This window comes from Mizuhopecten yessoensis, unplaced genomic scaffold, assembly GCF_002113885.1.
Source record: "Mizuhopecten yessoensis strain PY_sf001 unplaced genomic scaffold, ASM211388v2 scaffold2507, whole genome shotgun sequence".
Taxonomy (NCBI): Eukaryota; Metazoa; Mollusca; class Bivalvia; order Pectinida; family Pectinidae; genus Mizuhopecten; species Mizuhopecten yessoensis.
In genome coordinates this window covers 154269-165258 of record NW_018404580.1, presented here as the reverse complement: position 1 = coordinate 165258, position 10990 = coordinate 154269, and the positions used below count along the sequence as shown (strand labels likewise).

Genomic DNA, 10990 nt, shown 5'->3' with positions numbered 1-10990 from the left:
CTAGAGTAAAACAGAGTAAGTTTGAAAAAATATGTTTTTAGTGATTGTATTGGTTGTTTGAGGCATGTTATGTATGTTCATCTTGTGCATAAAGAACAGATCTTTCGATCCATGTGCGACATGTGTGTGAAAGTGACGATTTGTTTCTAAAATATCAGTTTGAAGTGCGCTCCGGGCGCGGGTCGCATATTTCCCGCATATTATAGAGGGCCGGAGTTCTGACGTTAATCGACGACTGACCGATATGAAAAAAGTCGATAAAACGTCAGAATAATTCGGACTAGGACAAAGGGTACGTAGTTCAGTAAACATGATAGAAATTTCTTTCACCCCTTTCTTACCCTGGAAAGCTCTATATTACACACACGGAAATGAGAGAATGTAAGACTCTTTCATGCCCAGGGGTGTAGGATAGGGAAATTCCGCCCGAGGGGTTTTCAAAGTTGGTAAAACCTGGGTAAATCGAGTGTAGTTCTGGAGCCCTTACTTTTGTACGATGATCAGTAACTATGGTAAAACCTACAGGGAACGGAAACCCAGGGTAGAACTTAAGTAGGTCTGAAACATACAGACATGTTAAGAAAGGGATATAGACCTATCTAAAAAGATGTTTAAAGAAAACAATACTCTTTTTCTTGCTGTGATGCAAAGGCACATGTTTATGTAGTCAAAGCTGAGGCGAGGACGTGAAACCCTAGACATATTAAAACAAAACCGAATTCTCGGTCTATGTTAAGTACATAGTGATAGCTATCGACGATGTACTGATAACCACCCACTTCATGAACACCTTGACCTCAGTTCAGAGGGACGCCTCGGTATTGACATAGACAGATAAGGTATATTTCATCATGTTTTGATACTGACGAAATACACCACAGTATAACGTAAAACGCCTTTCATGCCAGTAAAATCATGAAACCAATATTTGTGACGCGTGGTTGCGTCATCATTGCGTTTTTAAATGTGGATGCAACACGCGAATATCATTTGTTTCCAAAAATCTTGGAGCAAAAGTGACTGTTTATAAACATAGGTATTTGTTGTTTTGAGGTTCTCCTTTCAGCCATTGTTTGGTGTTTTGGATCGGGACCAATGTAAAAGGCTTCTTATTCTTGTTTGCTTGATTTGTGTTATATGGGTCCCACTTCATAGCTACAATTATTTTTGCTAATTGGTTTGTTAAAATTTAGTATCCATAACCTTGCTGTTTCTCCCTTCCCACTCTCTCTTTCGGTTATGGCTCAGTAGGCACCTTTAGTTTTCACGTTTGGGTTGATTGGATTAGGATTCATAATATTGCCTGTTTCTCCTTAACCATTCTTTGTTTCGGTGGTGGTTCCTTGGGCACCTTTAGTTTTCCCGTTGTCAGTGTTACATGACCAGCTGATATGCTGTGCTACTGTTTCGAGGATATGAGACTTTAGTGAGATTTATCTTTGTTCGACGGCTTGAAGTCCAGATAATTTGCTCTCGTCTTTTGTTGATTGGATGATTGGCGATCGATAGTTTTACCATCGAAATCGGTTGTACCTTCTCTAACATGTCGATTAAATCGTTGGTTGGGGATCAGCTAGATTGTTACCAATTTATAACTCTATCCGATTTGAAATAAGGATCGCCTATTATATACTAGTCTCATTATTTATTTTTACAGAAAATGACACGATTACCCTTCCAAACTCTCATACATCTTCCTACATCCACAACCATAGTAACCACCCATAGAAAATCATCTCTTTATAACAAAGGCTTCAGTGAAAGAATAACACAACGATGCAGGACGACGACAAAGTTGATGAAACTTCAAGCGTTGTTGATATAGCAGGTGATATGGGAGATGAAAAAGGAAAGAAGGAGAAGGATGGGAAGCAGGAAGAAGAGGTGCCAGATCACCCTGTGGACGAAGGATGGGCATGGGTTATCTTAGGCGGTACGTCAACAAGTTATGTTCTTTATAAGAATTGAAAACGAATTTATTTTTCATCATTCATTGTTTCTTTTTTTGTCATTTATGTGTAAAAGCAACTTAGCTTTATTGATATAGCCTACGTTTATTGATATAACCTACTTTTCTTGATATAAGCTAATTTTAATTATATAACCTATCTTTTCTGATAGATTTAACTTTATCGACATAATTTTCCTTTATTGACATAACCTACTATTATATTAAACTTCGATTGATGAATCGACTTTTATTGATATAACCTGTATTAATGTATATTTTCTGTCTTACATGGACAAGTGTCCAGTTGTTTACTATCTTTATATATTTAATTATGATTATTTGAAGATATGTATATAACTAGCATAATTATGAATACATGTTATGCATACTAAGTCAAGTCAACAAGTGGAAATGACTGTTACTCATTTCAGGTAATCTGATTATAACTTATGCCCCTCATCTGACTTCTCATTTTAAATGTAATCTTCCTAACTTTCAAATCGTTATTGTGTTTTTGTAGCTTGCTGGTTTATCATCTTTGTCGTGATCGGTATTTCCAAATCATACGGCATCTTCTTCATAGAGTTCCTGCGGACCTTCAAATCGTCTGTGTCAGCAACTACACTCATCACGTCACTACAAACCATCGCTTACTGCAGTGCATGTAAGTTTGCATACGACACTTCAAACCATCGCTTACTGTGGAGCATGTAAGTCTGCACACGACACTACAAACTATCGCTTATTGCAGGGCATTTAAGTCTGCACACGACATTACAAACCATTGCTTACCGCGGAGTATGTAAGTCTGCACACGACATTACAAACCATTGCCTACCGCGGAGTATGTAAGTCTGCACACGACACTACAAAACTAATTCTTACTGCAAACCATGTAAGTCTGCACACGACACTTCAAATTAACGCTTACTGCAGGGCATGTAAGTCTGCATACGACATTACAAACCATTGCTTACTGCGGAGCATGTAAGTCTACACACGACACTACAAACTATTGCTTATTGCGGAATATGTTAGTCTTCACATGACACTACAAAATAACGCTTACTGCACAGCATGTAAGTCTGCAAAAGACACTACAAGTTATTACCAAGACAGTTTCGCTTCCAAACTGCTAGCTTAGTCTCTGGTGGCGTTAGGTACATCTTGAGCTACTTCCCCTTGTTCACAAGTAGTCGTTAACCTGAATGATTTGGTAAGCCCCCTGGTCCCTGTTTATAACGTACCCTGTTAAGTGTATCCTGATATGGATGACTTGTTACTCGTTGGTTGTTCTCTCTGTCCAACGTCTTTGCCTGTTTCCAGGCTGCCATATGATTCTCTTTATGAACCGTTATGGCACTCCTTCAGATGTTCATTTAATCTTGTTCTGAACTGTCTTCCTGTATCCCCTATGGGGAAAAATTGCAATTCTCACGGCCAATCCTGAACATCCGATAACATGTGTCACTGATGGAATAAGGTTTTTGAATGCACAAGAATGTTCCTGATGGTCTGGAGTGGTCTCATGCTGGTCGACATCCTGTTCTTTCTAAATATCCTTTGAATGGACCCTGATATTTCTTTCACGTATGTTATCATTAAATTGTCCCTGGTCTATTCCTCTGTTATTTCGTTCTTTTCAGCTTCACATCTTTTTTGTTTTTGATACTTCACTGTCTTGATACTCCATTTTGGATATCCAAATTTATTGAAAAGTGATATTTCCCGACGTGATATGCTGCCCCTACAAGATCTTATCCTCAAGGGGACTTGTCGACTCTGCTAGCTTCACCACGACATCTTGATCACGATTGCAATGAACAGGGGGAAATAACTCCCAATATACTTCTTTTTCCAATAGTCTGCATACCATTTCTGGTGTATTGTTGTAATTGAACTAACCAAGATGACAGCATGGCAGCAAAACTATCTGGGTTAGAACTTGGTTTAGACATAGCAGTAATCAAATCAATCGCAGACCATTTCGAAGATGGATACACTCTATGATCTTTTGATGGTGCTGCAGGCACTGCCTCATTTCAGATCGGCCCTATGCACAAAATTAGATGCTACTATATGTATACGAGAGCATCATAGAGAGAGTGATGTGCTATTTAGTTGCTGGGGTGGCATGCCCATGCCAATCTTTCCGAAGAGTACGCGGCGTAAATTCTTTATATCGTACAAAGGTCAGGGAAATCTTATGATACCTCATAGTCCCCATTTACCTAGAAACACAGTAGAATAATTTAATGATCATAAAACTAGACGTTGTCTTTTGTCATTCATAATTATGCATATGACAAATTGTTCGGAGGAAACTTAACTAAGGAATCTAGTGCACTTTGTAGTGTAAGGAAGTGCACTCCTGTTCACTTCAGGGTTAACTCCAGCGCATATAGATGTGAGCCCCAGTTCACTTCAGTGTTAACTCCAGAGCACAAGCTATTGAACTGGAGTTTAACTTTTCTTGTTAACACAAATGCACTAGGCTACCAAGTGAAGTTTGCTCCCAGCTGTAAACAATGATTACACCATTTCGTTTTCTTCATCCATCATATCTCTGTGATTTTGTTGGGTAATATCTTGTTTATGTTTGTTTCCACAGCCGTGCCGATCCTTTCTCTGTGATTTTGTTGAGTAGTATCTTTTGTTTCCACAGCCGTGCCGATCCTTTCCATTTACATCAAGCGATACAACACTCGCAACCTTGCAATATTGGGGACGTTTGGATGTGCGTTGAGTTACGGCTTGAGCAGCCTAGCGGACAGCATCAGCTTTCTCTACTTCTCACAAAGCCTACTATTTGGTACGTACTAGCTGCCTTGAATTTACCCAATTACGACAAGGGCAGTCTAACAGGCAGTGTTGCCTTTCATTACTTTTCGCTAAGCCTAAACTGTAAGCAATTAATTATGATATGTTTACTGTTAAGAAAGAGATTAAGATAATCGAAAAGATCGAAAAGATCAAGAGTAAATCAGATAAAATGTTTCTTATATCATAATCCATCTTTAAGAACTTTGTTAGCGTTTCCTGTTGAACTGAATGCCATGAAATAGTATATGTTTACTTTTAACAAAAAGCTTAAGACTATCGAAAATATTGTAGATAACAATTTGATATTTTAATCGAACAATGGCGTTTGTCATTAACTTTTAATATTTTGGAAAACAACGAAGAGATTAAGCATTCCGTAAAATACTGATTATTAAATTTAGCCATGGTATTGACGTCATGGCAGCCATTACAGGTTTTTATATATCAGCGTTATAATATGCATTATATAATTTAATGTATTAATTGTAATCTCGGATTTTATTTGACGTCAAAATACCAGTAACGAAATTCTTGACACCCTGTCTGACAAATCAGAACACTATCGAGTAACTGCCCACATTTTTATAGGAATGAGGGACGATGTTAACTATTGTGTTGATTTTATGATGATCTGTTTAATTATTTGTCTCTTTCAAGGCGCCATGAGTGCATGCGTCGTTAATCCAAATCTCGTAATTCTGGGGCAATATTTCAAGAAAAGAAGGGGCTTTGCGATGGGGATTGCTCTGAGTGGGAATGCTTTGGGTGGATTCCTGCTGCCCTACCTGTTTCGGTACTTATTTGATGAGTACGGTCTTAGAGGGGCGTTACTTCTGACGGCCGGATTGTCTCTTCACTGCGTGGCAGCAGCCTGTCTACTCAGACCAATTAACTTCTACAGCAAAAGGAAGACTTGCAATCCAAAGAAAGATTTAGCAAGTGAAAAAAACTGTCCGGAACAGAAGGAAAAGCTTCTCGGTGACAAAAGGTTTCACAAATTTGAAATGGATGACAGGGCGAACAAATCAACGTCACACCCGGTCTTACCAACGGAAGATACTACTACAACCAAAGCCAAGTACCGTATCCGGAGTATCTCTTTTAGTCCCGGTCACGTGCAGGCGGTTTCAAAACCCGCGGAGTCGCCGTCCGTCCTCTCATTGTCAAGTTTTACGCGGTATTTTAGCACCGGTGATATTGTTGCACTTTCCCTGCAAGATATCGACGTGATGCGGATGAATTCTGAACATGAAGAACCAAAAGACGAAAATAAGAAACCAGTTCAATGTTTTTCGAAAATATGCCAATCCTTAACCGATCGCGAGATTTTCAACTGCAACATTTTTCGCAATAAGTATTTCTTAGCTTTCCTTCCTGCCTATTCCTTAGGTACCTTGGCACCTGATTTCACTCATATATTCTTGCCAGCCTACGCACGCGACATCGGGATCAGTGATCAGAACGTGGCCACCATAGCTTCGATCATCAGCCTGTCCGTCTTCTGCGGTAGGATTGTTGTTGGGTTTCTGGCCGACCACCCCAGGATACGAAAGCCCTGTTTGGTTGTGGCTTCACAAACTCTCATAGGAATTATGATGATAATTTCTTCGTTCTTCAACAACTTTTACCTTCTGATCGCGTTTGCAATTATATACGGCTTGGTTGGAGGTACTCTGTTTACCCTCTTCTCACCGATCTTGATAGAGATGATTGGTATAAAAGACTTTCCCAACGGAATGCTTGTCATTCTAGTTCTAAAAGGCATTTGGATTGGCGGCAACGCATCATTCCTGGGTAAGTCTTGGGTATATTTTAGTGGTGGTGATTGATAGAACCCTTCTCCACTTTGAGGGTTAGACCGTGAAGCATCCCCGTACCACTGCCAAAAATAAAATAACGCAATGGAAAATGATTTTTTTTTTACGGCTAGACTTTAGCTTTGATAAATCATTTCTGGAAAGAAAACCATACCTTGCGGGGCTATTAAAGACAAATATTAATGATTAAATTAACAACGTTCTGAGTGTGAAATTCAAGCATGGCTAGAGTGGGGTTCAAACTCCGTGCTTCAGATTGTTATACTCCCGAAATAACTGACTGTGTTCAGGCCAAACATTGCATCACATTATCTTAACCGTATTAAGGGGAGGTAACTATCTATACTAAAAAACACAATGTAGTGGAACAGGTCTCCTTAACCAGAATCCATGACGTCAGATAATTTAATGTAAAAACCAACTTACAAACGGGCAGACATGCAAGAATATTACCCAGAGGGTTGGGACAAATTAATATGTTGCTTTTCTCAACACAATCGTGTACGTTTGGCATTCCTCAGAATCTGATTTCGAACAAATATAATAGTATATACATATGATCGCATAAAACTGCTGCAGTCTCAGTTTCATGCTGAAGGGACCTAGAGACAAAACATTTCATGGCTAAAACAGAAAGGGTGGAGAATAAAGCATTATTCAAACCAAAATTGGAAAAGACTGACATATCATATAAGAGTAATAACAGTATCGCATCATCCCTTATTACTGAATAATTCCGGAAGCAATATATGTAACTTTGTTTCCGTATGGAATGTCGGCGATCAATATGAAGGTTTAACTTATGTAGGTGATCTCATTGCTTCTTTTCAGGCTATTTACGGGATCTAACCGGTTCATACGTCGTCACGCTACAGTTCATGGGAGCTTCCTCATTTACGGCAGCGCTCTTCTTCTTCACGATAGAGATCGTCCGGATATTGACTACGACTAGGAGTAAGATGGATGCTGTTTGAAGACATATATCGCATTAAGCATCAACTCATTCACCCCTGAAGACTTATTAGAAATCTTCCAATTCGAAAGTTGGAATAGTTCTTTATGAAAGCAAATGCTTGTCTTTTGGCGCAGCCATCTTGTGAACTGAACTGTGTCATTAGTGTACCGTTTAAATGCTTTAGGTCTGTTTTATTAGAAAAGAATGGATTAACGAATGGTTTCGAATGAGAGTGACTTGATGTGAATAAGGACTTATCTTTGTTGTTAATGTAAGATGTATTTAAATAAAAGTGTAGATACTTGTATATTTCGGTGAAACTGGTACTACGTTGCAAGCAACGAGTCTTGACCCTTTTCCTTATGTGAATCCACCTAAACAGACGTTGCCCCATTGGTGTCTTTGGGGTGTAAACATCTATTAGGTGTTAAAAATATCGTTTGCAGTTGTGATTTTATAAGATAAGGTTGATTTTACGCGAATTTCAGTTACAACCTTTACATTTTTCCAAAACCTCAGATTATTAAGTATCTACATACAGAAGGAATTTGAAACTGCAAATATTAAAACAATTTTCTAAGAGGAACGAGAACTTCTTGGCGATGATTTACATTTTTACGGGACATTTCCTGATATATTAACGTCACGTGCATTAGGTGTTTACTATTTGAACACAAAAAATCCAGAACATCTGACATCATTTTACAGTTTTGTGTACACAGATCAGCTTGATTTGTGTTTGAGGATTCATTTTGCTTTGAAATTCCTTAATATAAACTTTATTTGTTTTACAACAGTTATGAAACAAGTTTTTCAACTTATATTAATCGCTCCTGTTGGCCCGGATGTTAGCGCGCGCGGGTCTTAGCGTGGGTGGAAACCGGAGTTCCTGGAGAAAAATCACGTGATCGGGCAGGTGACTCCAAACCTATTTACGTCCAATCGGGGGATCGAACCCCGGTCGCCTTGGTGAAAGGCAAGTGGATAAAGTTTATCAAAGTTAACCAGGTCCTGAACTGTAGAATTTATGACCGGATATGAAAGCTACTGTAAATATTTGTATTATAGCATTCAAGTCAGGAATAAACGGTTACCGTTAAGATGTGTAAAATTACCATAGGCTTCATATTGTTATTAAGCTACTTTGAAATACCGTATTTTCTTTTTGGAGCTTGTCAAATAGCAGGTAGAGATATTCAGAAAGCTACGCTCTCTAAGATAAAATGGCGTAGATAGGACAACCAAACAAAACCGAAATGAAAACAAAACTAAGAAGATTCTATTTGTTTCTGCGATAATTTACGTGACAATCCATATTATTACTTTACCTCTTTGGAATAGTAGGGTCGTTCGGACGGTATCTGTCCATTCTAAACTCGGTTATATTTCTTCTGTTGGGATCGATCTAACTGAAGTGTCTTCTGTCTGTGTACTTGCTTGTTTTATAATTAAAAAAGTAGTGTACCCTTTCTTGTGTGATTTGATGGTGATGATTCCAACATGAACACTTTTCCTGCTTTCTTTAGTGTTTTTTAAGGGTCCTTCTAAATGTTTGATTCTTTCTTAATCTTTTTCTTGTTTAAACCATAAAATACAGATAACATTTCCTCCCCTAAATGGTGCTTGTCGAGGTCTATCTCAACTGATTGACTGTGTCGTTGATATGTCGAAATGAAAAGTCACAAGAAAAGTTGATGTTTTGAGATCTCCTATAGTAAAAACAACATGGTTTATACTACACTGTTTTGTCAAAGTTTAAGGTTTTTGATTAATTATATAGTTTTTACTCCAATATTTTGCTTACTGTGTTATGACAATAATCACAGGCTTCAAAATTCGTATAGGTCACCTAATTGTCAGCTATATATCGCCAGGATGGTTGCTCTGTTTGAGTTTTACATGTACTTTGTAGAAAGTATGAAAACCTATATGTGTGCTGGAGGCAGAGTATGTTGGTGTATTTGCCTTGTGATAGCGTTGATGTGCTGTCGAGTTTAAAGTGCTGTAGAAGGGAGAACAGGGACGCACCGGTTTCCCAGGAGCATCTGGTGAAAGAGGTCAGTACATGTTTTTAAATTTTACAATCTGACTTCACTTCTCAAAGGTCGCATTGACCTTCAGCAAGGTTACGTATGTCTTACTTCAAGGTTAACATACATTTAATTTACTTCAATATCACAGATATCTTGTTTCAAGGTGACAGAGCAATATCATAGCATCTATAAGTTATTGTCCCTTTATCTGCTTTTAAAATTTCTTTGACCAGTAAAATTGTTGTTTGTAGGAACGTTTTGTTTGGTTTTATTTAGGTTAACATTCTATTAACAGCTAAGGTCATTCAAGGACATGTTTGTAGGAAGAATTAACAGATGATCAGATTATATTATAAGAAAGAAATATGAAGAATCTGTTTTATTTTTAATCCATCAACATTCTTTGTACTGACAAACATTTTTAATGCTTGTGTGGTTTTGTGAACAGGTCTTCTAGGGTTTAATGGTACGAAGGGAGAACTTGGACCACCCCCTAACATCCCTCCCCAACTGTTGCGGCCAGGTTCCAAGGGAGACAAGGCTCGGACGGTGTTCCTGGAGAGCCAGGATTGATGGGTAGGTGAAATAGATAAAAATGGTACCTACATAGTACGTTAATACTTACCATGAAACTAAGCCACAATACAGTGTAGATACAACAGATAGCAGTTTGGAAGTCTTGCTCAAGTCCTTAAAAGTTGAAACAGGGGTATGGTATACAGTAGTATGGTAATTCTCTTTAGGTTCTGTGTATATCAGCTGATCAATGATCTATGGTAAATGCACTAAGTTTGGCAGTATTCTAATTTTAGCGACTTTCGCGCTATGGCTCATACACTAATTCATGTTCACTGCTAAACTCAGCTAACCTTTCTGTAGGCTTTGTTCCCATACCCCTAGTGTATGTGATAGTCTAGGAGGCAAGGTAGTATAGTGGTAGGACGCCGGGCTCGTTACCGAAGGCTTGCAGGTTTGAGTCACGGCACGACACTGTGTTTTATCTTCGAGCAAGATACTTTACTTTGTTTGTTCCAGTCTACACATCTGTACATGAGTACGTGGTTGGGCAGTGCTAGAATTGTAGAATGCTAGCTGTGAAGGCCGAAATGGCAGCAACCGCTGTATGCTCCCCAGGGAGTTGAGAAAGATGCTGGCTGGTTGAAAAGGCCCTATAACCAAGGATTATAATTTGTGAACCGCTTTGAGGCGACCTACGAACTAGGTTGTGATAAAGCGGTATATAAGAACCTCAAATTATTATTATCATTGCAGAAAAAGACATTTGCACTATTTCCTGAATTCCGGTACTGTAATTCAGTTATTCAAGAGTATACTAAAATACATACTCCTTTCATTCTGCTAAAATATTATATAAGTATGCTTACATTATACCTCCATCATCTACTCCATT

The 10990-nt window shown here is 38.5% G+C and overlaps 1 protein-coding gene across 1 annotated transcript in view; it reads left to right on the top strand.

Moving 5' to 3' along the window:
• Positions 1-10990, top strand: part of LOC110446089 (monocarboxylate transporter 5-like) — a 26217-nt gene that overhangs the window by 959 nt on the left and 14268 nt on the right. The window contains exon 2 of the mRNA XM_021491053.1: positions 1658-1933. Coding sequence (XP_021346728.1) covers positions 1777-1933 — 157 coding nt within the window. The 5' untranslated portion in view covers positions 1658-1776. The remainder of the gene's footprint in view (positions 1-1657; positions 1934-10990) is intronic.